This window comes from Manihot esculenta, chromosome 10, assembly GCF_001659605.2.
Source record: "Manihot esculenta cultivar AM560-2 chromosome 10, M.esculenta_v8, whole genome shotgun sequence".
Classification (NCBI taxonomy): Eukaryota; Viridiplantae; Streptophyta; class Magnoliopsida; order Malpighiales; family Euphorbiaceae; genus Manihot; species Manihot esculenta.
In genome coordinates this window covers 8149142-8165500 of record NC_035170.2, presented here as the reverse complement: position 1 = coordinate 8165500, position 16359 = coordinate 8149142, and the positions used below count along the sequence as shown (strand labels likewise).

The following is a 16359-nucleotide window of genomic DNA, read 5'->3' as shown; positions in this document are numbered from 1 at the left end:
TTTAAAATAAAATAGTTTGTTCAGGAAAAATATCTTTGAAAATTGTATGAGAATAACTATAAACTTATTTTTATGAAATGATAAAATAAATAAATAATAATAATAATTCAGAATAGCATTTAATATTCAGGTTATAAGACAAAATTTGTATTAAATTAATCTTGAATAATAAAATTAAAAATTTTCAATTGATTACAAGCTAAAAAAATTAAATTAAAATTTAAAACATTAACAGAAAATTTTAATATAGGATTTTGTTTGATTAATGAAATCATTTTTAAATTAAATATTTTAATTTCAATAATATAACTTTTATCAATTTCGTTAGTTGTTCTCATTCACTCTTTATATATATATACACTAAAAATTAATAAAAGTTAAAATGATAACAAAATAAAATCCTATTTTTAAATAATAAAACTTAAAATTAATAGACCATATATCTTAAGAAATAAATTATAATTATTTTTTTAAAATTAAATTTTATCTTTTTATTATTATTTCCACAAGTTTAAAAAATATTATTGCAATAAATTTAAAATTTTATTTTTTTTATAAAATTTTTAAAATGTTGATTATGAATAGGAGTGAGTAGTATTCCGTTTAATAAAAAAAATTAAAAAAAATTAATCGAATTGAATTAATTTAAAAATTTGATTTGATTTTTTATTTTTTTCGGTTCGATTCGATTTTTAATTTTAAAAATTTCAATTATTTGAGTTTGATTTGATTTTAATTGGAAAAAATCGAATTTAATCTATAGTGATAATAATATATTATTTTTAATAATATAGAGACATGATTAAATATTTTAATTAAATTTTAAAATATTAAAAATAAAATATAAAAAATAAAAAATTATTAAAAATTTAAATTAATCAAATTGAATTGAATCTAATTAAATTAAATTGATTTAATTTTAAATTAAAATTAATTCTGTTTAATTTTTATAAAAAATAAAATTTTAATTTATAATTTATTTCATTTAATTTAATTTTAAATCAACCCAACAAAATCCAATATGAATTAGCTTAAATATTTAAACCTTTTTCACCCACCCGCTGCCTAATATTGAAGTTTAGGTGGCAATTTATGCAACGCTTTTGTCTCTCTATTGTTTCCCCAATTGGCTATTTTTAATTTTTTGTTTTCTTTCTCTGTGCAATAAATAAAGAAACCCTAATTACCAATCCCCATTCTCTCTCTCTAAAAAGTTTTCTCTCTCTATCTGCCGTAACCCTAATTTGCTTTTCCATGGCGGCGGCTCGTGAACGCAACGACAATTCATACGAAGACGGAGGGGGTTTCGGCAAGTTTCGAAAGCGGCCGTTTCGAAGGGTCCAAGCGACGCCGTACGATCGACCGCCGACTGCAATTCGAAACCCGAGCCATGCCAGCAATACCAACAACAATAATGGTTGGTTATCAAAGCTGGTGGATCCGGCACAGAGGCTCATTACTTCCAGCGCTCACAGGTTTTTTGCTTCCATGTTTCGAAAACGGCTACCTCCCCCTCCTCCGCCTCAGCCACCGGAGCCAGGTTCATCTTTTAACTACTTTCTGATAACTTTAATGTCGTTCCTTTTTTTTTTTTTTTTGGTTTTTAGTTTTTAAATTTTTTTATTTGAAACCGTTTACTTATTTGTTCATTTGGGGACTTCATTGTGAAATTGCTTTCCTTAGGGTTTAGTTCTTTTGCTTTTTTGTAATTAGTGGAATTGAGATAACTGAGCTGTCGATTTAATAAAGTTTAGCAATTGGATTTTTAATTGCGAATAAGAGTTTCTTAATGTAGGTATTTCTTGTTTTTGCTTTTGTTCTTGAGAAATGGCTTTTTTTTTTTAATGTTGTTGTGTTTAATGTTTGCTGTGGTATTCCCCCCCCCCCCCCCTCCGGCTTGATTATGCTGAGTGCTTGCTTTTATTGTTTGTATAAATTGAAGAAGGTAGTCAATTTTAGTAAAAGTAATCTTCTTTATTAGATGACGCATATACCTGTTTTTTGAATAGAGGCACATGGGGGAGCCCCTGATGAGCAGAAGGAAACAATTCCTAAAGTAAGTATGAACAGTTTTGTGTTTCCTCTTATCTTAATCTAGCTTCTGTCATGCATGACAATTTAGAATGTGGTATTATTAATTAATTGCTTTATTGTTCATTGTGATGGATTGATTAAATTATGGTTAAGAAGAAAGGTTAGCTGAGGAAAAAGTTGACACATTTCTTTGGTGGAATTGAAGGATGGTTGGCTTTGGCATATGGGTGAGCCCATACACCATGGCGCAGGCATTAGCTTCTCCTTTTAGGAATAGTTAATTTTTGTTTCCTATGCACATAAGTTCTTAGTAATGACTTTGGGGACCTACTGCAGAATGCTGTGCTATTTTTAATTTGTCTTTGAACTGATGAAAATGACTCTCTTGATTATCATTTTTAGAGGTTTAATATTCAGAATTGAATTTCTCTTTTCATGGATTAAATGACTTGAGATGATTTCCTATGGACCTAGTTTATGAAAATTTATCTGCTCTATTATTTGGTTTGATAATGCAAAGCATTATGTTGTCTTGGGCAGCTAAAAAGTAATCTGACATACAAGGTTAAATCCTTTTTGGCAATCTCAAGTGAAAACTGTAGTCGTTGAACCTGTCTTTGTGTTTTGATATGAAAATTGGCACTGAATGTAAGCTTTTATATCCCAAGTCTAACAATACTCTCGTTTTGACTGATAGAAATACTTTTATTGTATTTTTCAAGTCCTTGTGGTGCACTTGACCTTTCTCTTCACTGTTACAACTTGCATCCTTCTTCTATCTTTTTACTTCTATAGAATTTTCTAGTTGTTTCTTACCTTTGAATTTGTTGTCTTGTGAATTTACTTAATTGTTATGCTGCATGAATTTAACTGAGATGTTTGTGCTGTTTGCATATTTGTTTTTAAAGGATCCACCTGGAATACGTGGATCAGCTACCAATGAAATTGATAATCCAGATAACAGTTTTGACAAGGGTGGGCTTACTAAACTAGAGCTAATTCTGAAGCAGAAGACATTTACAAGGCAAGTCATCATAGATACATAATTGGTTTCAAATTGATATTATTCATGCATTTCAACTTACTGCAATCTTGCATAATCAGAACTCACTGCTTTTTGTATATTTCTTTTTGATACCATACATTCAGAGTTATCTGTTTTTGCCTGATGTTTTTGCTTCTAATTATTGGTGGTTTAAGACTGGCCAAATCCTGTAACTGTTGCTGAGAACTGGGCCCCTGGTTACATAGTTTAAGTCTTCAAACATCATAAAATCTTTATTTATTTATTTTTGTTTAATTCAAGCATGTTAATGTAGCAGTTACATCAATTTGTTTATTTTGAATAATGTGTTCTTAGCATATGTGTATGCCAAGTATAACATGTGTTGATTACTGCACAGGTCTGAGATTGATAGATTGACAGCTTTGCTGCAATCAAGAACTGTTGATGCTGATCTAGGGAATCAGGAAAAGAAGTCTGAAGTGATTCCTTCAGAAGGTTTTTTGTCCTTAGATAGGAAGGAGTTTCCACATACCCCAATTAAGGACAATGGACTTGAGAGCCACCCCATCTCCACTCCAAATGTTAGTTCAAGTGTATGAAAACTTATCTGCACTTTATCTCCATTCTGCTTTGCCCGCTTTTTGATGCTTTCTATGATTGCTTGTTTCATGGAAAATATGTATATGTGCATATTTCATTGTGAATTTTTCCATGAACATGCAGCCATGGATACTGAAAACATGGAAATGATAACCTATGGTGGTTGTTTCACATTTAGTGGCTAAATTGTCTTCAGGTCCTTGATGAGGATGTTGCTTCACCTGCAGAGCTTGCAAAAGCTTACATGGGTAGCAGGCCTTCAAAAATATCCCCATCAGTGCTGGGTTTGAGTAGTCGAGCAGTTGGGGAGCATTCAATCGTGCAGATTGATCGACCAGTCCCTTCAAAGTCCACAATCATGTCAGTTGTGCCAAGGTCTTCAGGTCGTGTTACATCTGCTGAAAATGGTTTTGTGACACCAAGATCTCATGGCCGTTCTGCTATTTACAGCATGGCTCGAACACCATATTCCAGAGTTCATTCAAGCTCTACCCTTCAGGTTGATGTGCTGGAAAATGCAACTGTGTTCCAAATGGTGTTTTTTGATTCGACTATTTACATAAATTTGCTTATTTCTAGGGTGCTGGGAGTGAAACTAATGTTCTTGGTCTGCCATCATTTTCATCTCCAAGCATCTGGGAGAACAGTAGATTTTCTGGATCTAAACAGAGGGTACAAGTGCAAAAATCAAATGCATATTGTTGATAGATTTCTCAACCTATTTTAGATGGTAAATCTTTTACTTTATTTTTCTTTTGCAGGCTTTAAAGCGGAGGAGTTCTGTTTTGGAAAATGATATAGGATCCGTAGGTCCTATACGTCGAATTCGTCAGAAATCTAACCTCCTGCCTTCTTCGAGCAGTCTCTCTATCCGTGGAAGTAGCCTTGGTTCTGATTCTGCTCAGCTCCTGTCATCATCCCAGAAGCTAGCTATTGCAAGTGAAGGATCAGTAGAAAATGGTGATACTGGTATTCATGGTTCAAGTTTTGCACATGTTCCCTCCAAGTCCAGTGAGATGGCTTCAAAGATATTGCAGCAACTGGATATGTTAGTCTCATCAAGGGAGAAATCACCTACTAAGTTGTCACCATCCATGTTACGTGGACCAGCTCTTAGAAGCCTGGAGAATGTAGATTCGTCGAAATTTCTGGAGACTGTTCAAGATAATAATAAGACAGATGTTAAATATGAAACCTCACAACCTGATGTGAGAGACTCTCTGTCTCAAAAGCAAGATAGGGTTGAGGAAAATGGTCATAAAAAGCTTGCTGTGTCTTATGAAAAGTCAGCTTCTGCAGTAAATGGTACAAATCCTGCAAATTTGGTGAATAATGTGTCTGATCAAAAAACTGTATCTTTTCCTATGGTGAATTCTGTTGCTCAGCCCCCTACACAGAAGAAATGGGCTTTCCAGATGAGTGCACATGAGGTATACTAATGCAAGAGTCACAGAGGAGTGGTTGATTTGGTATCTTTAGGGAAAGTGTGCATTTTGCTTTTACTTTAGTTTCTTCATTGTTTCTCATAATATCACATTAATGTGATGGCTTGCTTTTATAGGATGATCTGGAGCTTGATGATGATGAGAATTTTGATAGGAGTACATCTGCTATGTTGGCGGAAGAGAAGCAGAAGCTGGATACCGCTTTACCTGAAAGTAAGGCCAGCTCTGCTGAGGCCATTACATCAGAGAAGCCTGCAGCTTTTTTGCAATTTAAATCTCAAGCAAGTGCCATATTCAACCAAAATCCTCCAGTAGCTTCTGGTGGCTCTGCAGGTACTGAAAAGAACAGTGGATTTTCTGTCCCTGCTGCTGCACCTTTGCCCAACGCAACTGTCCAGCAGGCTGTTGTAGACAAGCAGGCAACTGTAACATCCGATAAAGCTTCATCACCAAATGAATCAAGTGCTGCACTTCCTATATTTAACTTCGGGGACAAAGTTGTCTCTCAGAAAGAACCTAATGGTGTCCCACCTAAATCCAATTTCAGTTCTGGAACCGGGAGTGTTGTGCCACAGATGACATTTGCTTCCAATTCACAAGTTGCAAGTGAGACTACAGGCCTAAAGTTTGATACATCAAACCCTAGATCAGAAAGCCCAAGCAGGTGAGCCAGCATTTTCTAGCTCTTGTGACTTTTCATGTTTTTCATTGTCTTTTGAGAGTGCCTGTTGCTGTTATTTCCACACTCTTAAAATGGGTTTACTAGTATCATTAGTGCTTATCCAGTAAAGATGATAATTATGGAATCCATATTGATATTTGAATATCCTTATGGACAATGTGGCATAATAATGTATATTTGGCTTTAGGTATTTGAACCCTGTCTTTTTGGTTCGTTGCTTTATGCTCTAAAAAGTTCTTTTGGCGCAATTTTAATAAAATTTTATCAATTGAGTGGTCCTTAACCAGAATGTTTTTGAAATTCAGACAAAATTGCTAACCATTTAGTTTTTGAAAAGTAGTAACTGCTAAAAAAGTTTGGACCCTGGACACGGGGCGATGCTTGAGCAAATTTAGGTGGACAATCTTCAAAATAGAATTGTATATATTTTTCGTGAGAAAAAACTTTTAACAATAAGGAAACTAGATCTTAATTTTAATATATTTGGCCTCTCTCTCTCTCTCTCTCTCTATATATATATATATATATATATATATATGTATGTATGTATATATACGTGTATGTGTATATATATAAGATATTTAAGTTTCTCAGAGTTTCTATCTGTGAATAAGATAGCAATCAAAGTAAACAAGCATTTGATTGTGTAAACTGGATCATAAAATTTCATACTTGTACTCACAAAACATACCCAATCATTTTGCAGTGGTCAGTACTCGATTTTATCAAATAATTCAGTTGGTATTTGTGCATATGCTTTGTTTGTCTTCACTTGTACTTTTTACAGATTCAAGTGGGACCTTGCTTTGATACTTCTCGCTATATATTGTTCAGCAAAACAAATTTATAAGAATATAAAATCCCAGAAAAGGCAATTTTAGTATCTTTATACTTCAGTAGGACAAGGATGATATGTGCACATGAAGTTTGAAGATACTAATACATAGTCTTATTAGTATCTTTATACTTCAGTAGGACAAGGATGATATGTGCATATGGAGTTTGAAGTACAATTTTCCTTCTAATTGTCCTTTCTTGGTTTCAAGAGGTAAGCAAACAAACTTGGATAACAATTAATTGTCCAAAATAGATATGATAATATTCCATTTGGTAAATATTTATCAATATTTCACCATGAGCTAACATTGTGAATCCTTTTCTAAGACAAAATCTAAATACCGTTTCTTTAACTCTTTAAAACAAGTAGATTCAGAAGATGATAATGACTGGCACTGCTTTTTGGCTATTCTACATTATATTAAATAACTATTTTGTTTGAGGTTTTTGGGCAGAAGCTATTGCTCTTTTTAATGTGTAGAGCCATCTGATGCAGTTGGTTGAGAAAATATTTCTTATGTCAACATGAGTAATGCTTAGAGAAGTGAAAGGCACAGTGTTGCAGAGTATAGATGCACTTATTTCTTGTTTCTGCTGTTTGCAAACATTAATTGTAACTGGAAAAAAACATGTACTTGTAGTTACAGCTCAATCAACATGTGGAATTGTTTATCTAAATGGCACCTTTTCCTCCAATCTATTTGGTTAAGGGAGACTTCCGTGGAGGAAATCTGGCCATAATCCTTGTAATACGATCCACAGTATCCAATGTGTACTCTTCATCTTTTTTCCCTTGTAGTTTCAATACTGACTTCCCTATCAGTACATTAGTTGGTATAAGGATCAGCAACTGTAATCAGCATCTTAATAATCTGGTGTCACGAGAGTTGTTACACTTCAATGAAAAGATGTTCAGTTACTACATTTAGAATAGGGAAAAGTACAAAAAGGTACTCTGTGGTTTCATCGTTTTTTCATTTCAGGGTATGTGGTTCTACTTTGTATCAAAGTAGTACGTGTTATTTACAAACAGTGATAATTTCTAAACCCCAAATTAATATGAAACTCATATCACAAGGTACTATTATGACATAAAATTGAATTACAAACCTTGAAGTAAACCACATATCCTGAAATAAAAAAACAATGTACTTTTTTGTTTTTGTACTTTCCCTTTAGAATGGTAGCATTGTCAATATCATGCATTGGGCTATTGTTCTTGATGAATCAAATATATATTGCTCTCCAATCAAGTACAGCAGTTCCGAAAGTGATGTTTCTTATTGAGATTTTGTATGAAATCATATTTGATAGATGTGTTAGAAGTCCATGAATGATGTAAGCACATCTGTTAAGAAATTGATTGTCAATATCATGCATTTGGCTATTGTTCTTGATGAATCAAATATATATTGCTCTCCAATCAAGTACAGCAGTTCTGAAAGTGATGTTTCTTATTGAGATTTTGTATGAAATCATATTTGATAGATGTGTTAGAAGTCCATGAATGATGTAAGCACATCTGTTAAGAAATTGATTGCTCTTGTTACCTTGTTGTGACCTTGAGTCCTTGACCAGTTTATTCTCCCTTTCCTTCTTCGTATTCTTTATGCTTCACTTCAATAACTGTTCAAGCTATGGTATTGTGATTATCTCTGCTAGGGAATCTTATTAGATTTTTTTCCTTGTTTATTTTGCAGCTTTGCTTTTAATGCTGTTGATGCAACAAAGCCTGGGTTAAAAGAGCCTGAATCAGACAAAACTGATAGTTGTAACAGTTTGAAGGCTGGTGTCTTCTTCAGTTCAAATGAAACCTTGTCTTCCACTGTTTCAACTTCATCACTTGCAAAACAAGGCATAATCTCTTTTGGTGTGGGTAGCAATCCTTCAATCGTCAACGGGAATGGGTCCCTTGCAGATTCTACACGTTCATTTTCTTCCCCTCCAACTGTAGTTCCTGATAACATTTCTGTCCAAAATTCATCCATCAGTTATAACAGCAGTGGTATTACCCCTGCTATGATTGCTGCAAGTTCAAATGCCACCAATATTAGCAAAATTTCTGCATCTGCTTCAGCACCTTCCTTGGAGTCTGGATCTGCTTTCAAATTTGGTTCCTCATCCACTTCCACCTCATCGATATCAGCAACTACTGGTGTAGGATTGACAGAAATCAAGAAGGAAACCAACTTTGTCAATCTAGTGAGTGCTCCTTTTTCTAGTACATCCTCTGTAACTACAAGCACTGGGGGCAGTCTTTTTGGAGGTACATCCACTGCAATGACAAGCACAGGGAGTAATATTTTAGATGGTACATCATCTGCAGTTGTGAGCTCTGGAAGTAGCAGTTTTTGTGGCACATCCACTTCTGTTACAATCACTGGCAGTAGTATTTTTAGTTTTAATGCTGGATCAAATACTTCAACTGCAGCTGCAAGTGCAACTCAGGGTTTTAATCCCTTTAGTGCTGGTACTGCTCCGGCATCTGGAGCTGGATCTTTACTTGCTGCTACAACTCAGAGCATGCCCATTCAATTTAGCTCATCTACATCATTTCCTTTTGGGTTGACTGCAAGTCCAACCTTTTCTTCTGGAAGTTCCTTATTTAGTTCTCCAAATAATATGAATAAATTGTTCAGTTCTGGTGCTACTTTTGGACTGACTTCAACCTCTTCTGATGCCAACACTGTTGGCTCCACTACTAGCTCTATGTCAACAGGATTTGGTTCTACCTGGCAAACACCTAAATCTCCCATTTTCAATTCTGCATCATCCTCTACTGGGTTTGCGTTTGGAGCATCCTCATCTTCTAGTGCCAGTAGCACCACATCTGTGATGTTTGGATCATCTACTAATGCTTCCTCTGATTCTGTGTTTTCCTTCAGCTCACCTGCTGCATCTACTCCTCCACAGCCTGTGTTTGGTAACACAAATCCTGCCTTTACATTTGGGTCATCTCCATCTGGTAATAGTGATCAAATGAACATGGAGGACAGCATGGCTGAGGACACAGTTCAGACCACAACATCTGCAGTTCCTGTGTTTGGTCAACAACCGGTTGCACCTCCATCTTCTAGCTTTGTTTTTGGATGTACGGCTCCATCAACGGCAAATCAATTTGGCTCTGCTGCTCCATCAGGAGGGAATCAATTTGGCTCAACAGCTCCCTCAGGGGCAAATCCTTTTCAATTTGGAAGCCAGTCAAATCTGGCAGTATCACAGAACCAATCTCCATTCCAGGCTTCTGGTAGTCTCGAGTTTAATGCAAGAGGTAGCTTCTCACTGGGCACTGGTGGTAGTGACAAGTCTGGCAGAAAATTTGTCAGAGTTAGAAAAACACAGCGGAAGAAGTGAAAATCAAATATCCGTGCTTGGTTGCTTTTTTTCTCGTTACAGCACCTGGAATTGGATAGTTGCAATTGATGGACAAATAATTATAATGATGAGAGCTAAACAGCATAAATGTGATGATGCTGTTGATCAACCAGATTATTCAAATGGCAGGCAAAACCATCCTCAGGCTCTGGAAATGTGCTGATTCTGTATGGTGTCTAATTTTTGGCTTCAGGGCAAACTGATGATGGTTGCAAACAGGCAGACATAGGTCGTCACAATTTTGTACCAGTTTTTCTTAGCAAATCTAAGAATATTTGTGGTTGTATTAGATGTAGTTCACAGAATATGGCTGGGCAATTTCATTTGCTACTTACTATTTTCAATGTACTTGTCATATGTAATGTAACATAAAGAGAAATTGATGTGAATTTGCTTATGAAAATTTGTACGGCTTTTGTTCTCATGTTTAATTTGTCCGCTGCTTCGCAAATCTTAGGCCAATATTACAGAATCGATGTGTTGTGGGTTTTCATCTGCTGTGTTTTCTTTTGGTGCTAATCTTCAATTTTTTTTTCTTTATATGAATGTTAGCCAATTGGATAAAAAATTCAATTTTTATACGCTAATTAATGATTTTATTGTCATGTTTCAAATCAATAAACCAAACCTTTCAAATCCTTGAGATCCTTTATTTTTTTGTTGGAGAATTTAATTTTGCTCATTAGAATTTTACAAAATTAAATATAAGGATTCTAAAACATTAGTAAAATGTAAATAAAGAATCGTTTTTTCCTTTCTTTTAAAAAAGTGTTTAAAACGTAACTATAAAGTATTCTAAAAGATAATGCAGTGTATTAAAACAAGAATTGATTTCGAGTTTTTGGTAACATGTCATCAATTGAAATTATGCTCAAGGAAAGGACAACAAATAGTCTTCACAACAAGTTGTCAACTGAAATTGTGCTATGACAGTAATTTACATAAATGGTATACCAAGTTAGGGTTATAACAATAAAATGGATAAATTTGATTTTTTAACATAAAATTTCTTCGTCTTCTATTTAATTAATATAAAAGTTTATTTTACCTGCTATTTTTAGGTTGATTTATTAATTGTGATATTTATTAAATTAATTCCTCTTTCATCTCTAATATTTATTTATTTTTAATATTTAAAATAAAAAATAAAATACACTTGATTTTTTTAAAAAAATTATAAAATAGAGAGATTAAATTGATGACGTGGTCGAAATAGAACTGTGATTGGTTAAAATCTATAAGGAAGAGAATGTGAAGTGATGGTGGATATCTACGGCAACTATTTCGACCCTCAAGTCAATAAATTGAGAAATAGAAGAAATACAATAAATCACTTATAACTTGAGTAGTATTAGAGAATAGTGTACTTTTTCTTCTATAATTCTTCTCCTTTTATACTGTAAGAAGGTACAGATAAATATAGCATTTCTCGATTATCCAGCGGTGATGTGGCTGACAGTTTGATAAGCGATATTGCCAGCTAATAAGTTGGCAATCCCGCGATTATAGGTATAATAGGAATACGTTGGGCTGTGCCTGTTTAACGGTAACTTCGTACCGAGACTCGTCCGTTCGAGGGAAAGACGAGTCTTGATGATAAAGTGGGTCTTACGGTGTTCGGATCTTCTTTCCCTCGAGATGGACTATATTTTCCATTTATCAGATCCTTGCCACGTGGACCTATCTCGTGACAGCTCACGGCTTATTTTGGACGGTTGTTATGTGTAATACCCGGCTAGACTCCGGTATCGGAATTCCTACCGTCCGGTGGGATCTCGAACGTCGGAAACCTCTAGAAGGGTAAAATCATGTTTTTATAAAATGTTTTAATGTATTTTATGGTTTTAAGCAAGAAAGAAATTAAGTTTTGAATGAAAATAGTCTTGAGAGGAAGACTCAGGTTCGGCCGCTGAACCTCAAGTTCGGCTGCCGAACATGCATGCGCTTCGGGAGCGCTTTAGGCCCCCGAAGGCATAAGTGAGGGAAGTCCAGGTTCGGCCGCCGAACATGGCATGCATGCGGAGGCACGTTAGGCCCCCGAAAGTGGCCTGGCCAGCCACCTATAAAGGGGTCCCTTGTCTGAAACGGGGGAGCTTTTCTCTCCATTTTCGACCAAGGTGAGCTCTCTGCCGTCCCTTGTTGATTTTGAGCTTCTTCCTTCGAATCTTCATGATTTTCTTATGAGTTTTCACTTGATTTGAAGATATTTGAGCAAAAGAGCAAGTTTTGAAGCTTGGAGACCAAAGAGTTGATTTCTCCCTATCTCCAAGCTAGGATCGTCTTTCCTCTCGATCTTCAAGAGGTAAGCTTAGATCCGACCTTCCTTGTATATTTTAAACAAGTTTTAGGAAGATCTATGGGGTAGAAATGCATGACTAGGTTTATATTGTGTTTATAGACAATGTGGGTTGTTTATGCATGTTTGATGTATTGTATTTGGGGTTTAGGATAGTTTGAGACCCCTATATGCTTGTTGGCTTGAGTTTGCTTGTTGTAGAATAAGTAAATGCATGTGTGAATAGATTGGGAGGTTTTTATGCATGTAAGAGGGTGAGTTCTGCCCTTGGGAAGAACTCAGGTTCGGCAGCCGAAGGCTCTTTTGGCCGCCGAACCTGCCTGTGGAGGCCAGCCTTTGGCTGCCGAACCCTGCCCCCGAAAGTGGACTTTCGGCTTTGGAGGGGAGATTCGGCCGCCGAAGGTGCCGCCGAACATGCATGAGTTTCGTCTCTGGAGGAAACCTTTGGCCGCCGAAAGTGCCGCCGAAGGTGTATGACTTTCGGCTCTGGAGGGCCTTTCGGCCGCCGAACCTGCCGCCGAAAGTGCCCTGTGCAGCCCTCCTTTGCATGTTTTCTATGATTTTTTTGAGGTGTTTTAGGGGGTTTTTGGGGAGTATTTTAGAGTCATGTTCTTGTATGTTTGGTCCCTCATCTGAGTCCACCTATGTAGGTTCGGACCCGAGGAACCGAGGACCCCAGCAGTGAGTCAGCTGCTTCAGAGTCTTGTCAGAGCTAGCCTAAGGTGAGTAGAATAACTCTTTACGTTTTAAAGTAAATAATGAATAGTTCAGCATGATTCACGCATCATGGATACCATGTGATATGTTAGGGTGTTTGCATTAGTATTCACGAATATGTTGCATTGCATATTATGTGGTTGATGTGGATGAATGTTGAGTGATCCATTAGCCCTCGTATGTTATGTCATGATATGATGATGATATGGTATGGAAGTCCAGGAAGGCCCATTCTACGTCCCTGGCACTATGTAAGAGAAAGTCCAGGAAGACCCATTCTACGTCCCTGGCACCTTGGAATGTTATGATATGTTATGTAAGAGAAAGACCAGGACCCATTCTACGTTCTGGCAATATGGAATATGTAGAGGGCTATTGGTGACAAGTTCATCCTTGATGTGATTTATTTGTGATGTGATACATTCCATGATAGCATGTATTTTAAATATTTTATTATTCTGCTCACTGGGCTCTAGTAGCTCACCCCATTTCCCTAATCCCCCAGGTATGCAGGTTCTGGATAGGCCAGGAGGTCAATAAGAGTAAAGTTATGTCTATGTAATAGTTAGATGTGGACATGATATATTGTAAAGCATTAAACAGTTATGTAATGTAATGATGAGTATTGAGGTTTAGAATTGTGCTTGACCCTAGTATGTGGTTAATCCCTTTTTGGTTATATGATCTTTTAATGATATGTTTTATGATGTTTAAGTTTAACCAAACTTTCATGATATTATGTTACTCCATTGGAGCATTGATGAGGACTCCAATGTGGGGTTGATGATTATGATCATTAGTTGTGCATGCACAGGTTAAGCTTGGCGAATGAATGAATGAATGAATAAATGAGAAAGTTTTAAATTTTTATGTAATTGTTGATCATGTATGGGATTAAACAGGTATACAGGATGTATGTTAGGCTTGCTACGGGTCCCGGCAGCCTTAAGCCGATCTGGATCCTAGCGCCGGTAGCGGTCCGATTTTCGGGTCGTTACAGATTGGTATCAGAGCCTTAGGTTCATATGGTCGGACCTAGAGTGTCGGGCTCATAGATGTTCTAGAAGGTCAAGCATAATAGGAAAATCATGTCCACTAGGATAGGATGTAGAGTCCTATCTTGAATGATGATGTGAAATGTCTTGATTATATGCATGTGCATTAATGATATGCTATGTATGTGCCAGTACGGATCTTAGACACCCAGATCAGAAAGTTGAGAAACAAGGAAATCCCGATGGTGAAAGTCCTTTGGAATCACCACAACATTGAAGAATGTACCTGGGAGACACGGGAGTCCATGCTCCAGCAATATCCTCATCTCTTCTAAGGTGAGTGTTATGTGTTTTCACTACAACATTATCCATATCTTGTCACAAAATAAATTGTAGATAAAAATAGAATTTTGGTGGCTAGATGCTTTTGCCACAACATATTTTTCCCGTGACATGCCGTAGCTAGAAGTGGCGTAACTAAAGTTTAGTTACAGGATTTACCTGTGTTGTGGCTAAAATAAATATTTATAGTCACACTTTTTATTTAAATGAAGCAAAAATATTGCCATTAAAAATAAATATTGTGGCTAGTTATTAGCCACGAGAATGGAATATTTGTAACCACATTTTCTTTTTGCCACAGCAACTTTTTTCTTATAAGTGATTTTGCTATGATTATGTTACAAAAATAATAATGTGGCAATTTAAACTTATGTATAGTTACAAATTTAATTTTATGGCTAACATATCTAAATTTAGCCATAAACTTAATTGTATGATAAAAAATATTTACTATTAGCCACATTTAAATAATTATAAGGCAAGAATAAAATTTATAGCCACAAAAATAAGAAAATGACAAGTTCTAATATAATTGTTACACTTAATTTTATTTTATAACTATTGAATAAAGCCACAAAATTATTAAATTAGAAGCTATTCTAAATATAGTACACACGGCTACTATTAATTATTTGTAGCTAAAATGTAATATTTATTTAATTTATTATTATTTAATGGGATTATATTATAATTTACTATTACATATGGTATTTATCTATTAATAATTTTGGTAAAATTTATAATAGAATATAAAATTTATATAAAAAATTTAGCTAAAATTTAAATTTATAAAATAATTATATATTAATATTAAGACTCAATCAGAATGACAATTATAAAATAACAATAAATTTAATCCAAAATAACTAATATCCAAAATAAACTAATTTAAATCATAAAGCAATCACACTAAAAATACTTGAAATTATAATACTATACTAACACTAATATTAATATCTAAATTTTATAAAAGTAGTATTATAAGGCTGCTGGCTGCTTCAAAATCCAAAACTTCAAATATACTGCAAATCATCCTCCAATTTCATCATCTTGGGAATCCTCCATAGGCTGTATAAAATTTTATTTGAAAATATTAATAACAAAATTATATAAAATAGATAAGGTTCATACTAGTTATATAGCTTACAAAAATTCTTATATTAGAAAAAAAATGAGACTTGGTTTTTAATCACTTACTGATGCAATATTATTGTTTTTCTCCAAAAGCATATTGAATTTCTGCTCCCATATTCTATTCATCTCTGCAAGTTTCTCATCCATTTGCTTCTTAACATCATTTACTTGTTCGCTTGCTTCTTTTTGAATTTGTTGGACACGCTCGTTTGCTTCTCTTCTTGAAGTATCAAGTTGTCTAAGTAGTTCTATCTTTGTAAGTCTAGCACCAAAATATTTCGTGACATTTTTTCCAGGACCATAAGCACGTACATAACCATTTTTTTTTTGCCCAAGTACATCAGCAAACATAGCATCATCATCTTCTTCTCGTTGTTTCTTTAGTTGCTCAAACTTTTCCTATAGAGATATTTATATTTATTGATATTAAAAAAATCAAAATGTAGCATAAAATACATAACAAATAAATAAAACATATGTAAAAAGTATTACAATGGCTTCTTGTGATATTGGATCAATTTCTTTGCCTTGCTTTCTCTTTCTGGATTCAAGAAAAAGCTCTAATTAAGCGAGAAGGTGTTTTTCTATTTTTTTTCTTCTGTTCAAATAAATATAACAATTAGTATTAGTTTATCATAGATCTATATCAATAAAAATTTGAGTTCAAGCAAAACCAAACTTTCCGTAAAAGAGTCAATTGACTTAACTACAAATATGCTGCAGATAAACAAAACTTGTATAAAAGAGCTAACATTTTTACAGCTAATGATATCAATTCAAGCGTTAAAATTCATAATACTGTTGATTATTATTTACTCTACAAGTTTGGATGCTCATAGGGTTGACCAATCATAATTCATTCCTATATTTAGAATATTAAACATGGTCAAATTCCA

General features: G+C 34.7%; 1 protein-coding gene and 1 long non-coding RNA gene across 4 annotated transcripts; one reads left to right on the top strand and one right to left on the bottom strand.

Moving 5' to 3' along the window:
• Positions 1-1110: 1110 nt before the first annotated feature.
• LOC110624036 (nuclear pore complex protein NUP1) lies at positions 1111-10403 on the top strand. 3 transcript variants are annotated; one of them, XM_043960822.1, is made up of 9 exons: positions 1111-1540; positions 2010-2056; positions 2943-3058; positions 3438-3621; positions 3819-4139; positions 4220-4312; positions 4402-5070; positions 5202-5749; positions 8305-10403. In XM_043960822.1, the coding sequence occupies exons 1-9, from the start codon at positions 1255-1257 to the stop codon at positions 9956-9958; spliced, it is 3918 nt and encodes a 1305-aa protein (XP_043816757.1). In that variant the 5' UTR covers positions 1111-1254; the 3' UTR covers positions 9959-10403. The 3 variants fall into 3 exon arrangements, with proteins under 3 accessions (XP_043816757.1, XP_043816759.1, XP_043816758.1); XM_043960824.1 differs by having other exon boundaries at positions 1112-1540; positions 3837-4139; XM_043960823.1 differs by having other exon boundaries at positions 1112-1540; positions 3438-3633; positions 3837-4139.
• A 4795-nt stretch (positions 10404-15198) lies between these two features.
• LOC122724894 lies at positions 15199-15728 on the bottom strand. The gene is made up of 2 exons (XR_006352288.1): positions 15527-15728; positions 15199-15397 (listed from the first exon to the last, which is right to left on the bottom strand). It is a non-coding gene; the product is annotated as an uncharacterized LOC122724894 (long non-coding RNA).
• Positions 15729-16359: the final 631 nt, after the last annotated feature.

What these genes read in the sequence shown, in the direction of transcription:
- LOC110624036 (XM_043960822.1), top strand. Translation starts at nt 1,255, where the DNA reads ATGGCGGCGGCTCGTGAACGCAACGACAATTCATACGAAGACGGAGGG. An exon ending in ACCCCATCTCCACTCCAAAT is followed by an intron (nt 3,622 to 3,818) that starts GTTAGTTCAAGT and finishes TTTCACATTTAG; the next exon opens with TGGCTAAATTGTCTTCAGGT. An exon ending in ATTCAAGCTCTACCCTTCAG is followed by an intron (nt 4,140 to 4,219) that starts GTTGATGTGCTG and finishes GCTTATTTCTAG; the next exon opens with GGTGCTGGGAGTGAAACTAA.